At 43.1% G+C, this 15,859-nt stretch overlaps 1 protein-coding gene across 3 annotated transcripts in view; it reads left to right on the forward strand.

Annotated features, from left to right (window-relative positions):
• Nucleotides 1-15,859, forward strand: part of CSTPP1 (centriolar satellite-associated tubulin polyglutamylase complex regulator 1) — a 148,948-nt gene that overhangs the window by 45,622 nt on the left and 87,467 nt on the right. For all 3 annotated transcript variants that reach the window (XR_013346348.1, XM_077818635.1, XM_077818636.1), the window contains one exon: nt 8,752-8,882. Coding sequence is in view for 2 of the 3 variants with exons in the window: in XM_077818635.1 (XP_077674761.1) it covers nt 8,752-8,882 (131 nt within the window). In the remaining variant the exon portion in view is untranslated. The remainder of the gene's footprint in view (nt 1-8,751; nt 8,883-15,859) is intronic.

Genomic DNA, 15,859 nt, shown 5'->3' on the forward strand with positions numbered 1-15,859 from the left:
CCCCCGCAGCTCCCATTGGCCAGGAACCATGGCCAATGGGAGTTGCAGGGGTGGTGCTTGCAGATAGGGCAGTGCACAGAGCCGCCTGGCTGCACCTCTGCGTAGGAGCCGGAGGGGGGGATCAGCTGCTGCTGCTGCTGGGAGCTGCTTGAGGTAAGTGCCCCCCAGAGCCTGCCCTCCTTCCATGCCCCAACCCCTTGCCCTACCCCTGATCCCCCTCCCGTCCTCTGAACCCCTTGGTCTCAGCCTGGAGTACCCTTCTGCATCCCCAACCCCTCATCCCCAGAGCCCGCACCCCCAGTCGGAGCCCACACTCCAACCGCCTGCCCCAGCCTGGAGCCTCCTCCCACGCCGTGAACTCCTCTTTTCTGGCCCCACCCTAGATCCCAAACCCCCAGCTGGATCCCTCACCCCCTTCCGCACCCCAACCCCCAATTTTGTGAGCATTCATGGCCCGCCATACAATTTCCATACTCTTATGTGGCCCTTGGCCACAAAAAAAAGTTTGCCCACCCCTGATATAGAGTTAGTACAATTCTTTTTTTCTTCCACAGGGCACACATGCAGGTGGCTACACCACACAGTAGAGGTGAGAAGCAGTACTTCATATAGCTAAAGGAATAGATAGTGTTTTCTGTTTTGCTGCTTTTCAGTAAACCAAAACCTCTTCTTATTGGCTGCTTGAGGAGAAAATGACTGCGTTTGAAATAGCCTTGTTTACTAGGATGTGTTGATTCCCTTAAGTGGGCTCTGACTGTTCACTTAGCTGGATATAAAGGATGGGGATTGTCCCATAGAGGAGACTCTAGGGCAGGGGTAGTCAAATATTTTTTGTTAAGGTCCAAATATATTGGTCAAGGTATAGTCAAGGTCCAAAGACAATTGTAATATAATAATAATAATTAATAATAATTAATAAAAAATAAGTAAGATTTCAGGGTCCATTCTAAAGCATCTGGCAGTCCAGATTTGGCCTTCAGTCTGGGTATTGACTATCCCTGCTCTAGGGTATGGGCTGAGCAGTAAGGGAGGAACCTTAGCAGCAGCTAAACCTGGAGAGAAACCAAGCTTTGTTACCTTACTGTTGATGCAGAGGTGCCCACTTTGAATTCCCAAGGGGGGCTTGACCTGTGCTTTGCCCATTCTGCCCCCTCCTCTGAGCGTGCCCCACCCTTCCTCCACCTTTTCCTGTCCCAGCTCCACCCCTTCTCTCCCAGTGCCTCCTGCATGTCGTTGAACAGCTGATTGCAGCTGGTGGGAGGTGCAGGGGAGGAGCTGATTGGTGGGGCTGCCGGTGGTGCTGAGGACCCACTATTTTTTTCCCCAGTGGGTGCTCCAGCCCTGGATCGCCCACTGAGACAGTGTCTATGTGTTGATGTCTTGGTTAAGAAAGCTAGACTCTTTGAGGGAGGGGAACACATGTGGTCTCATACTAGTGGGCTGTGTGTGTAGACCAAACTGGGAAAGGGGTCTACTTACAGATATGTACAATCATCCTGTCTGTCCTGGCTTATCAGCACGAACATCAATAACTGGTTATTTCTTTACTGCCATCTTCCTTACCCAATATGAAGGAATTTGAAAACACAGTGGAGCCGAACCATTCTTGTTTCTCTCCACTAGTGCCTTTGATCCTGTCTAAGGGTAGACATTCTTGTATATTAGTGATTATTGAGTCCTGGGTAGCCTCATTCCACAACTAGAACAGATGACTAGTTTCTTTGGTCACTCCTAACCTGCATCAGGTCTGGTCCTGGAAGATGATCCAGATATTGTTGATCACCTAATCAAGTCACTGGATGCTGCTAGATAGGAAGAGACAACTTGGAATCTAGATGTCACTTACTCAATCCAGAAATGCTGGAATTTGATTCATCATCTCAGTGCAGCTCAGCAAGCACCTGCCCTGAATGGATCACCTGTTGTGTCAAACCAAGCTGCCAGCCATCTGTTGAATGTGTCAGTGGGCCCAAATGAGAAGCATGTCAGCCATCAGGTCCATGACAAATGGCGTCAGTTCCATCAGAGAAACACCACTTAGCAGTACACCGAGGGCATTCACAGCCACAGAGTTAGACAAAATTCTGAGTGATATTAGGAGTAGCACTGGCTGCTGGCTATGATAATATATTGCCAGAGTTCTTGAAGCACCTCGGGACTTGTGTACCTCAGTGGCTGGCACAGTTCTTGACATGAGCGCTCAACAAAGAGCAACTTCCAAAGGTGTGGCAAATGTCAAAAGTTGTTGCTCTCCTGAAACTGGGGAAAGACCCACATAAAGTTGCAAGCTATCAACCTACATCCCTGTTGTCAGTGCCATTCAAGGTGCTGGAGTATCTCATTCCACTTCTGGGGAGATGCACTGAAGAGTCAGTACTCGGCGTCAAGCAAGCAGGCTTTTGGAGAGGTTAGAGGACCTGTGATCGAGTACTGGCTTTGACATCGGTCAACAAAAACAGTTTAAAAAAAAAAAACCCTGAAGATGGGAGCTATATTTCTGGACCTGACAGAGGCATATGACACATTCGAGCATATGGGGCTCTTACACAATTGTCAAGAGCACTTCCAGCATGGGTAGTCAGTATCATTGACCTCCTCCTTCTCCTCCTCCACAACAGGAGTGTACATGGAAGACCGAGTTAGATAGTGGAAAAGAGAAAGCAATGGTCTAACCCAAGGCTCTCTATGCTTGTACTGATGTTTTTCAGCCTGTACACAAAAGACCTTCCACTTACCCAATCCTGCAGCTTCACATATGCAGATGACATTTAGGTGTCCAAGTCTGGTCATTCCCAGAACTTGATGACTGTTTAAATGCTGACTTGATTAAGATGGCCAAACACTGTAGTCTGTGACATTTTACAACCAAGCATGACCAAGACAGTTTTGAATGTGTTCCATCTTTACAATGGCAGAGCAGCCCAAGAACAGAATATCTTAACGTACATCGCTTGAAACACAAATTCCACCTGGTTTTCCTTAGAGCAACCCTAGATACAGGTCTTGTTATCTTAGCCACCTGAGGAAAACTATACTTTCTAAGCAAATTGGCTGACACTTCATGGGGAGCAAATGCTCAAACTCTCCAATCTTCTGGAGTATCTCTGTTACTCTGCAACAAAATACGGTGCCCCTGTCTGACTCCATTCATCTCATGTCAAGTTGGTTGACTCAACTATGCACATTGTAACTGGGAAGAATCAACCCACACCAGTCTCGTAGCTCCCTGTGTTAAGCAACGTCACTCCTCCACACATCTGTCATGAACAAGCTACAGCCAGAATGGTTGAAAAGATCAGAGCAAACTTGAGCCTGTCACTGTACGCAGACCCCTTTGGGTACTAAAGAGCATGTTTGTCATCAAGTCACCTAGTGTGGGCCAACTTGCTTTGCAACATAAATGTGGTGTGAAGAATGGTCTGCAGCTGCTGTCAAAAATCATTTTCTTATAGCTGATCCGACCATGCATGCACCTGACTTTGATTTCATGCCACTCATGGGTCCTTCTGAATTTATTTCAAATGGGCCAGGGTCAACATGCAGCCAGCCTTCATGGTTGGGACCACCGAGTGTATCCCACATGTGACTGTAGGCAAAGAGAGTGTCCTATTGGTTTCCCTCATATCTGGGCTCTTCACTTCACTGATGGGGCTGCTGCAGATTGGCTTGGCAAGCTCTGCAGCTGATAAGAAGATTGCTTTCCTTGAGGCCAAAGCAAACATTTCCCATGAGAAAATATATATGTCTTTATAAAATGGGCTGGTTAAAAAAGAGCCATCTTAACTGTAGCAAAGTTCAATGCTGGGATCCAGGATGACCACACAGGTTTGAGCTCATTGGGCAGACTACTCCCATTTTATAAAACTGATAACATACTGCTAGAAGAGAGGGATGAGAGAAATATTCTGTCAGCCAACTGAGTAGTGCAGATGTAATACCTATGTGTGCTGATGTTCTGACATACGCACCCATGCCTTGTCATGTTACTGCTTGTGTAGTTATCATGCTTTTCTACCTGCTGACTTTAGATCTATCCTGTGCTGAGAATACTGGTGACTCGTGAGCTGACTTATTACTCCTCAGTCCCAGTAATAATCTGGTGTACTACCATAAAATCAGAGTGCACTGAATTCATGCCTGAGTCTTTGCATTCCAGTTATGCCAGGACATGCTGCCAGGCCTTTGCCTGTTCTCCAGTGGCACCACCGTGTGCTCCTGAGCTTCTAGTTGTCTCAACTTGCAGCTAGGCCTTCTTTTCCACATCAAGTTCAAGCTTCTCATCCTGATTTTTTCAAGGCTCTACAAAATTGGCTGCATCTCATTTCATTTCTTCTTTCTTCTGCATCTCATTCTAAACCTCCGTTCTAAGGATTACATTATCCTTCTCATATATTGCCTTCTTTTCTCTTCTTCCTTTCTATCTGCCTCCTCTTCATTCAGATCCTTCATTAAATTCATGCCTGGGTCTTCTTCCAAGCAGGCTGCATCCTAATTCAGCAACAAAGCACTGGGAAAGGAAGAAGGACTTTACAGCTATGGTTTGGGGCTGAAAGATCTGGGTTCCATTCCCAGCTCTATCACTGGCATCTCTGTGACTTTCAGCAAGTTACTTCCCCTCTCTTTGAGCCTAAATACTATTGTCTGTTAAATGATCAGCTCCACCCTGGTACTCCAAGCTGGCGCCCTACCAAATTCATGGTCCATTTTGGTAAATTTCACGGTCATAGGATTTTTTAAAATAATAAATTTCATGATTTCAGCTATTTAAATCTGTTGTAATTGTAAGGGTCCTGACCCAAAAAGGAGTTGGTAGGGAGGTCACAAGATTATAGCTGGGCAGCTTGAGAGAGGCAGTTGCTAGCTGGGAGCCCAGCTCTGAAGGCAGAACCACTGCCACAGCAGTTCAGATGTAAGGATGGCATGGTATGGTATTGCCACCCTTACTTCTGTGCTGCTGCTGGTGGGATGCTGCCTTCAGAGCTGGGTGCCCAACTTGCTAATTGCCGCTGCTCTCCATCTGGTCCAGCTGTGAAGGCAGCACAGAAATAAGGGTGGCAATACTGCAACCCCCTGAAAATAACCTTGTGAACCCCTTCCGCCCCCACAACTCCCTTTTGGGTCAGGACCCGCAATTTGAGAAACGCTGGTCTCCTCCGTGAAATCAGTATAGTATAGTGTAAAAGCACACACAAGACCAGATTTCACGGTCCATGATGTGTTTTTCATGGCCACGAATTTGGTAGAGCCCTACTCAAAGTACTTAACCTCAGCTTTGTCTTTGACATGGTCTGATCTTTTGACTCACACCTCCAGGCTATCTAAAACTTGCTGCTTCTTCCTTCACAGTATCTCCAAGATCTGACCTTGTCTCTCTGCCTGTCAAAACTCTTGTCCAAGTGCTATCATACCGTTGCTACTGTAAACCCTTTGGCCTTAATGCGTCCAACCTTGTCCCAACCATACTGGATTCATCCACCTGTTATCTTTTTTTTTTTCCTTTTGAATTGTAAATTCTTTGGGAAAGGGAATGCTATTTAGTATGTTTATACAGTGTCTAGCACAATGGGGCCTGGCTTGGCTGAGGCAGCTGGACACTAACACAATAAAAATGTCAATTATGTCATTAACATTTGTAAAGTATGTTGAGATCCTCAGATGGCAAAGTATTTTTATAATTATTTAAAATCAAAACAGAGTAGTAACACTTTGTTAATCTGTCTTTAGTCATCTCACAGTAAATTTTTTGCTGGCCTCAGAGTGCAGCCACCAACTCTTGCTGGTGGCCGCTATGACAGTTTTTCGTAAAATACTTAATTAACTTTAGGAAAAACGAATAAATATGCACACATATATATGTCCAAATCATTATTTATTTATTTATGTAGGTTTTTTTTGCAGACTCAGTAATAAAAATAGTGTACAGTTCTCTATTCTTTACTAGACCTAAACATAATAGAAACACGAATAAGGTGCTTTGCGCATTCTTGTCATTTGTTGTTGTTTCTTTTGTGTTTGTTTGCCTTATTTTTTTTAAGACTTGCTAGCTAGTAAGTCTGCTGCTGCGAAAAGTAATATTTGTATGTTTGTTAATATCACTTTTCCTAGCGGACTTCCTAGCTAGCTGGGAGGCTGTGAAAAATGATATTAACAACTGTACACATATCAAGCAGACTTACTCAGCCCTGGGAAGCCAGGGGACAAATTAAGCACTTGATGTAGAGGTGGGTAGGGAGACAGTGGGGGCCAAGGGCAATGGGGGTGGGGAGCGGGCAGTGAGTCCAGGGTCCAGGACCAAAGCCCGCCACCGCATGGCCAGAGCCCGGGGCTGGAGGAGGTTGCGGGGGCCAGGCCCAATGGGGGCATGTGTGAGCCCAGAGCCAGCATCCCACGCTGTGTGGCTGGGGTCCAGGGCCAGAGACCAAAGTCCCATGACCGGAACCTGTCGCCCACTGCCCCAGGCTGAAGCCTGAAGCCCGGGCTTCACCACACCTGGGAAGGTGGGGAACTCACTGGCTGCTTGCTCATCTGGCGTTTGTGGCTTCAGATGAGGGGAGGGCCCAACCCCTTCTGATGGCCCTGCGGGAGAGGTACTGCTTTACGCCCCTGCTCGAGTCACTGCCCAGGAGGCTGTGGCCGCAATAAAAGCCCCTGGTGGCTGCATTTGAGAAACGCTGATCTAAAGCGTGAAGCAAAGTCCGGTGAAATAAGTGAATCAGACCCCTGATTCATTGCCTCTCTTTTTGGAGGGGCCTGTTGTGCTTATAAGCTTCTTGGAGCAGTGACTGTCTTCATCCAATTTGTACAGCACTGAGCACACTGGCAGTGCTCAATAAATATGTAATAATAGTTAGGCCTGTAGTATTTGCAGAAACAGTACTGGCAACATTAAGAGCTCAGAAATCATGAGTCAGGCCCCCAAAATCAAAAGCTGATTATTTGGGTTCCTTTTATTTGCCTTCTGTTTTGAGTCTTTGAAGTATGCTCGAGTCACATTTTCAAGGTTTTTCTTGCAACCATGAGGATAAGAGACTAATTTATTATTTTAGTGAAACCTAAGATTCCCATGTATTCATATGCCTCCAGGAACTAAAGCATTTGAGAGAGACCAACTATTGTGAGACTTGCAATAAAATTAGCAGTGTTGACAAATCTCAAAGTTCAAGGTAACTAATGAAAAAATCATACTGGACCACTTATGTGCCTATATAGTTCCATTTTTAGGGCTTCTAATTCTTGCCTTCAGAAATCTCCTGATGGCATTGTCACTTGATGTATTGCTAGAGTTAATTAAAATTATACCGATAAAGTAGGAAATCTAAAGAAATCTAATGAACTTTAACCTGAAGATCATGATAGTAAAAGCCTACTCTATACCCAAACAGAGACTTCCTACTCCTATGGCAGAAATGTAATTCTTATATTTAATTTTTTTAAAGTGACATGCCACTGCTGTTCTACAAAAGAGCTCTTGAATGTCTGGTTGACTGACTGACTGCCTTTATGTCACAAAAAAGACCCTTCCCTATCCTCCGAAGGGAATTTCATCTGTAATCAAGTGGTTTGAATATTAAGTTATAATGCAGGATACATTTTTAAAAATAGCTAAATAACTAAGAGGCTCCCTGCTGACCAGTGGATTATGGCTTTTGTGGAGAAGTTACCTGTGGAAAAGCTCTGCCGTGATCAAGAATAAACTTTGAATCTTTTCATTAACTCTCCTGCGGGAGATGGACTAAGCTGCTGTCCTTGGGGAATCCCTTAATGATCTCTCTGGAGTGTATAAAATCTTTGCCCTGCTTGTAAGAAGCACAGCAAAATGCATGGATGACTCAATTTTCATTAGAGGAGACCTTATCGTTGTGACTTTGGTTTTAATGTTGTTTGTATTCTTGTTTCTATTTCCTTTACATGTTGATCTTCATTGCACCTTAAAAGGGTATTTCCAAACCTTCACAACATCTGGGGTCAATAAAAATGTTTCTTAAAATCTAAAAGGAAAAAAGAGGAGAAAATCAAATGAAAATAGTTAATTGAGCCAATAGATGTTGTCCTACAGTGTTTACAACTTAAATGTTGGAGCCTTGCACCTGAGTATGAGAATCTTCAGGAGAAACTGACTGTCATGTAAAGGCTTATATCTGGCTTGAAAGGTGGAATATAATAATGCTCCCTCCGTAGTGCTAGCGTCAGTGTCACTCCATGAATTGCCACTTACATCACATCCAAAACTGAAATAGATTCCACATCCACAATATGTGCAAATTTCAATAACCTGGAAATGAAAATCCAAAAATCACTGATCAAGTTGCATCTTGGGTGGCTGCAGGGAGAATTATGATGGGACAGGAAGTGCAATTCAAAATGAGCTAGAGGGAGATGTATTTTCTGAACAGACAGGCAACTGTAAAACTCACCCATTTCTCAGGGGGCAAAGAGAAGGATTATTCAGTCTTTCAAACCTTCCAGTGACTCTTGGGCACCTGGGATCTGTAGATGTTTTAGAATGAATTTATCTGAGTTTCAAGAGCCCTTGAATCACAAATTTGAGATTTTGAGATCCAGTTAATGCAACTAGACTTCTGTCTAGAAAACTGATGGATGTGAAGTGTGATATGGTTTAGAGATTTGTTTCAGAAAGTGTAACTTTGCCTGTGATTTGATTGTTGTTTATAACAGCTGGCCCCAGGCTTCCATATTGGGTTCAGTTTCCTAATACTACATCGAATTCTCATTTTGACTTTATCTCTGCAGTTTTAACAGTGTGCGTCAAGGAACTCACATTTTGTTCCGAGAGTTCAGCTTCATCCAAGCCACACCCCACAACAGGGCATCCTTCCTACGGACCTTCTGGAGATGCTTCCGAGCAGTGGGTAAAAATGGAGGTAAGCGTTCCAAAATCCATCATTGTGAGAGCCTAGTGTCAGCATGCAGTATTAAAGCTGCCCTAAATTGCTAACTGCCTTCATGTATAATGGACACACATCCTCCACCAATGAAAACACCACCATAGTGGCATGTTGGAGTTTAACTTCTGCCAGCTGTTCCATATCCACGAGCTTATCTCCGCCAGACACTGGAATAGCTGTTTGATAGTGGTGGTGTTGTAGGTTATAAAGAACAGGGTAGTGTTATCTAATAATGTTGTCATTCAAGTTTATGAAGTCTCACTTTTACTCCTTGCAGTTGCATGTGAATATTGAATAGATCAGGGAAGAGAATAAAATCCTGTGGCGCTTCAAGAGTAGATGTGTGGCAGAGGCTCAGGTTCCCATTAGTACCCTTTGGGTGTGCTCCTCAAAGAATTCAAGAACTTTTTTCATGATTGAGAGTCCCAAATTATTAGTGTACTTTATGGACTTTGTACAGACAAGGATTTGTTAGACGCACAGGGGGAAACAGAACGTTGGAATATGTGCTGCCAATAATTCATCCAGCAACTTACCAAAAAAAAAAAAATTCTCCAAGCTCTTATACTATTTTTCTTAGATAGAAGGTAAGCACTCTGTTTTCAAGCATCTCCATCCTATTTACTAGAAACTTCTTGTCCTTAAAGAGGCAATTCAAAATACGTCACAGCCCCTGGCAACGTTCTCTAGGCGGCTTACTTTAATTTCCATTCTATGCATCTGCAGTGAAATAGCATCCACTATGAATGTTTCAGAGGAGAGTTCAGAACATCACCCAGTTGATTCTCTATCAGGTCTAAACTACCAATCAAAAACGGCCAACTCATGCAAACACCACAGTGGGCATGAAGGACTGGCTGTCTTCGCACTCAGATAGTCTAGGACTGGATTTTTTTTTTTCTTTTTCGTGAATGTAGGAGGAACTCAAGGTGTATTGAAGATGAACAGCAAATTGCAGTGGCCAGAAACAAGACCTTCAATGACTTAATGCACAAAACATCTACAAAGGGCACAAGTACCTAGAGCGGAGAAATTTAAGTGATGCCCAGAGCAAAAGATACTTTGACTCAGGGGTTCCTTAAGTACAATGGCTAAAGTGATCAGTAATGTGGTGGTTCTGATCTGGGCTTTCAGATAATTCATAGTTTTTAAACCATCTTCCTTACAAAAACTACATTTAAAGAAGAGGTTTTGTATTTTTGAAACAATTTAAACAGTATCCATGAGATCCAGGCTCTGTTTACATATTCTGCATCGCCATAGCACCTGGGTTCATAGCTGTACAAATCATAGAAAGACACCATCCCTGCCCCAAGAACAGACAACACAAATCAGACAGGAAACTCGGTGGAGACCAGAGGGAGGTTCTGTCTGTGCAGGCTTGGTGCTTTTGTAATGAGTGGGTCAAAGTATAAGTGTTTCTAGATTTGTGTTTGGAACTCCTGTTCATTTAAGCAATAATGCCACATGCAGAATTAGGAAAGGATATGTCCTTTGTCATCTAGACTGGGATTCCAGTCTTTTGATTTAGTTTCCTCTCCTGGATTTCTATTGGGGCAGGGCTCTACTCTATGGTTCAGTGCCTTGTCCTAGGTCTCACTTAGCACAGGACCTCCAAGCTATTCTCGGACTTTCCTAGGTCAAGACTGCATCCCCTATTTCCTCTGTGTCCCCGATGCTGTTGTCTAGCTATTGTTTGGAAGTGAATTCTTTTCTGCCTATCATTGCTCTCAATTTTACATTCCATTCAGGCTTTGAATTTCTATCTTGAGGGTAAAGCGGTTATTATTTTATAGCACCCACAAATGTGGTAGGTGCCCCTAAGAAACTACATAATACTCCCTTCTGTGCCAGTTGTGGACTTGACAAACAAATGAGAAAATATATATAACATATGCCATGGAAAAGTGAGGCAAAGAAGAATGAAGGTTGTGAGGCGAAGAAGAATGAAGTTATAGATGTAGGATAATATAGTTCCTACGTTTGAGATTTGAGATCAGAAAAAGATTTTGTTTGTGTTTCTATTCGGATTTCAGAGCAGTAGCTATCCCTGTACAGGAAGTGGGGTTTCCACTGAGATTTTAGAAGCTCAGCAAAGGACTGAATCAAGAGTTTAACCAGCCTGCCAGCAGCTCCCACTGTATACAGAAAAAAACCCCAAGTGGTACTTGCTGTTGGTCTATCAGTCATGCAATAAACATGCCGTCACTTGGAGAATGCATGTGCCTCACTCTGAACTTTCCTGGGTCAGCCAGCATATACATGTAGCCATGCATTCAGAAGGCTGTATGTAGCTCCAGTGAGGGAGAAATCTCCCATTGATTAGGAGTAATTTATATTGGAACTTAGGTGAACGTTTTGTACAACTTTGTATATTTATTGACAGGAAATAGGTGCAATAAGATGATTTCTCTTGGGAGAATGCTGCAGGCACCACCTCCTCACTGAGTTTCCTATCCTCTTGACTTTACTGCCTGGTTGGCTTGTTAGGTTTTGTGCAGAGGTGCAGTTGGTTAGACTCAAGCAGCTGCTTTTACTTTGTGTTGTTCAGTGTCATCACGAAAAGCATTACTGACTACCAGTTGTCCGTTATATTGCCGCCTTGCCGCCTTACCTCCTTTTGCTCTGGAATTGGTGGCTTTTAGGTGGGCCACGTTCCTTAAAGTGTTATGAAAGAGTGGCTAGCAACAGGTCATCTGTTACCATCTGAACAGGTTCTGGCAGCTAAATCTTAACAAAAAGGGGGTTTGTTTTGAATGGGACTTCCAACTATCTTTAAAAAAAATTTGCTGAGGTGCAATTATAAATGTAAGTGTGCATAAATCTGGCATTCCACACACTAAAGGAAATACCACCAGGTTTATTTCAGTATGTGATCTAGCAACAGCATCAAGAGTGTCGAGTAGACTATGCCTTGTCAGGTGTTCCTCCTTCCCTTAAGCACTTACCAAACAGATATGGTTAGTATTGTACTGGGGTCAATATAGCTCCATTAAATTGCCAGTTTAACACACACAGCATCTCCCATGGTGGATGTCTGCCTCAAATGCTGAGTACTGTACAAGAAAATATGTATTAACAGTATATTAAGGAAGGTAGAGTAACCAGGAATCTTGTTTCCTCTGCATATACTTAAATTGAGCTTTTGGACTCTAGGTAATCTACTCCTTGTGTTTTTGTTCTCTAGGACTGTTTAATTAAAACTGTGCTTTCTCAGTATAAACAGCCCTTGCAGAGATCTGCTGTGAAGTTTCAGAAGGTCAGCACATGCCTCTCCCAACCGCCATGACTCTCACATTTTGTTGACTCTCTATGGTTTTAATTAAAGGGATTTTTGCTTCAAATGCTCTCCAGCCAATTAAAGGCATTTTATTCTGAGGAATCTGCTTCAGGCCCAGCATGTGTGGAGGAGGCAGGCCCAGTCAGGGCCATCAGTACACATACATGGAAAGGTGCAGAGCTCCTTCCAGAGCTCCCATTCTTTATAGAGCTTTTCAGCAGCTGCTGTCACTGCAATGTGAAATTGCCTCCAGTGAAGATAGAAATTGCCCGATCCTCGAGGCATACCCCTGTAGATAGGTATTCAAGACTAGATGTAGGATTCTGTCATTCCAGACAGGATGGGAAATTGATTACTTTAGATGCTTGCAGCCACTGAAACACGAAACTGCTGCAAGCCTGAGGAAAAAGTTTTCCGGTTTCGGTAACTTTCCCCCTACTGTTCAGTCCTCTTCCCCTCCCCCATCTTTTCACACATGTGCGTGTGCGCACACACAAATGCAGTGTGGGCTTTTGCCCATCTCTTTACTTTAGGAATCATCATTTTATATCCCCTTTTTAATTTTTTCAGAGTTCACATTTTGTGTAGTCCCCACCTCATGCTTCCTTACTTCCAGCTGGGAAGGCAGAAGCCTAACTGCCTTTGAAATTGCTGTCATGGGGGGTGCTTTGTTCTCCTCCCTAGACCAAGCATATCACCTCTATAATGAGCTTGTTATATGGACTGACCTATGGAGAAGGGCTGTGTATGGGCTGTGGACCATTCTTCTTGATTCTACAGAGCCTCAAGATTAGAATATTAACAAAAACTAGGGCAGCACCAGGTCCGTATGATTCAGAGGAAGTTAGAAATTGAAAAGACCATCTCACTCCCATAACTTCTCCTGGGAAGACTTTCATAGCCAAATACATTTCACTGTCAAGATTTTCTTGCAGTTCAGCCAACATTTTCTTTCTTATTTTCATGCCATTACCCCTAGCTATATCTCCGCGAACTAAACTAAATTCTCTCTCTCTCTCTCTCTCTCTCTCTCTCCACCTTCAAATACATGAGGAGTGTTATTGTATCCCCTATATTTGTTGCTTAGTCAGGTTATACATATTTAGCTTTTTGTGATTCCTGAAGTCAGTCCCATGATAATTTGTATTGCCTTTCTTTGAACTATGTATCTAATTTGTCTAATCAATTCGTTTTTGATAACACCCATCACCATAGCCTCTAGGCATTTCCTAGCTACATTAGAGCTATATAGTGAGGACCCTAGTGGATATCATGGCATCTTCTGCTCTCCCCCTTCTCTGATTACAGGAAGATCTATTTAGGTTTTATATTTATAATTTATTTTTAATATCACTCTAGGTATTGTGGGAAAGCTTTTTTCAAAAGGCAGGGTTTTACCACATGCCCTAAAGGTGGTCAAACTCTGGATTTAGTATAATCTCTTTTGGAAGCTCATTCCACAGCTAGACCCGTGTCGTCTCTTCCCCCGCCCCACACACACACACACACACTGCGAATACTTGATCTCCATCTCTCTCACACTCTGTGAGCTGCATTGTCCCAGAGAAATACAGCTGTCCTGGTGGAGCATGGATTGAAATGTGGCCATTGATGTAGCTCGGTTTTGACTCATTGTTGGCTTTTGAAGATCGGAACAAAGAGCTTCAACTAGCAACTGAAGCAGATTGAGAGCCAGTGGAGGGATCAGAGCCTGGGGTTATGGGTTCACTGTGGCCCCTTCCATTAAAGAGTATATAGCTGCATTCTATACAAACTGGAGCTTCTGCATTGCATCGGTGTAGAGTGTTACAGTGATCTAGTCTGGAGGTGGTGAATTGATCATTGTGGCCATGTCCTCATCCAAACTGCAATTTATCAGTGCTTTTATGGTTATGTAGTGCAGAGAATTGAACACAGTGTCTCAGAAAGTTTCTTCTCCATAATCTGATCTGATCCCTTTGCATATGCAACCCCAAAATTAAATTCCTCCTCTCTTTGCAACCATATCTTATTGTAAACTCATATCTAATTTACTGTCTGTTCTCACTCCTAGGTGTGTCACTCTTCTTGCTTCCTAAGTTTCTTCCTCCCATTGAATATCTTTGTATTGAATTATTTTTCTCCAGGTATATTAGCTGCATTCTTCCAAAACTTTTTTCCCTTCTCCCTGTTTCTAACCTCTGTTGGAGTTTTTTATATTTCTCTATCCTTACAGATATTCACAATTTTCCCAATTTAGTATCATGTTAATGTTGTTAGTGTGCTCTTTACTTCCTTTTCTAGTTATACTGAAACTGTTAAATAAGACTAGCTCTGACATTGATCACTGTGGTGATACCCCGCTAGGCACTTCCCCAACAGTCAATGGCTGTTTGTTACCCTTTGTTTTGTGGTCTTTAGGCCAGTTTCCAGTCCTCCTGACAACATTCTTATTCAACCCCATTGGAATTAATTTTTCAGTTAAAGATTCCTGAGACACAGCATTACATTACTGTGTTGTGGTCTGGAGAGTTAATACATCCAAAATGTGGGGAAATCCCCTGGAATAAAATGCATTCTGGGTTGTGTAATCTGTACCGTGAATCTGAAAGCTCCAAGTCTCACTGAATGTTCTCAGGAGATGTCTTCCCTGCACCTGTAGGAAGGCATTGTGGGTAATATGCACACTAGTTGCACTTACGAAACCATCCAGTGGAGATTATTTGAAGAATTAGCTGCATTAATTAGTATGGAACTCCAACATGCTTTTTCGATGGCCCTGCAGCAGCAGCCATGTCAACAGATGTGGAGGAGGAGAAGAAAGATGAAAGCTGTTCTTTCTTCACTATACTTGCCCTTTTGAAAAGAGTTGTAAGAGAACAGGACCCCTTGTAAAGACTCAGTCCTTTTCAAGACAACTTTTGGCTGCTAAACTGCTTTTCAGGTCTGTCAGTGCTGAGGAGAGAATTATCGTTCTCTCTTCATATCTTGTCTTAAAATCTGTGTTTCCCCATGCTGATGGCTTAGTGCCTCTCTCCCTTGCTGTTGCCCCTACAATGTAACTCTTGAATTTATTTGTTACCCTCTTACACCCCTGCTTTTGTAATGTATATTATTGCTATCTGGTGTATCATTTAAGTCTGCAGATCCTTTTTGTGTAGCTTGTATGGAAGATGTCATACAAAATGAAGTTGTGTTTTCTGCTGTTCCAAGATTCTAGAGAATTTCCGCAGAGGTTGAAATTAGGAAAGGAATTTGGAGCAGAGGGAGCCACTTTCTCCAACATGAAGATACTATATTCCCCTCCCTGGTAGGCTATGAGATCTTCAGGAACCGTTGCCTGCTACAAAATTGTCCTTTAGTTGTTGGTGTTAAAGGTGCTCAATAGGAAATTGGTGCTTACCTGAAATCCATTTTTTAAAATCTGTAGCCTACATCCCAAGTGCAATCCAGTCAGGGAGATATTCTATCAGCCGTACATATCTGCAGCTCTGACTTCTGCATTTCATTCACTAAAGTGGCAAAGTGTGGGCATGAAGGGAATCACTGGCGTTTACAGTGCACTTGAGTGGTTTCACCCTGAAGGCTGTGGAAGGTGAGGTGAAAGTAAAGAGAATTAAGGAAGTAAGTTTGCTTAGGAATCAGAAGGCATTCAGTCAGATACCACGTTGATGAGAGTAGTAGAAGAACTTGA

Source organism: Eretmochelys imbricata, chromosome 6 (assembly GCF_965152235.1).
Source record: "Eretmochelys imbricata isolate rEreImb1 chromosome 6, rEreImb1.hap1, whole genome shotgun sequence".
NCBI lineage: Eukaryota > Metazoa > Chordata > Testudines > Cheloniidae > Eretmochelys > Eretmochelys imbricata.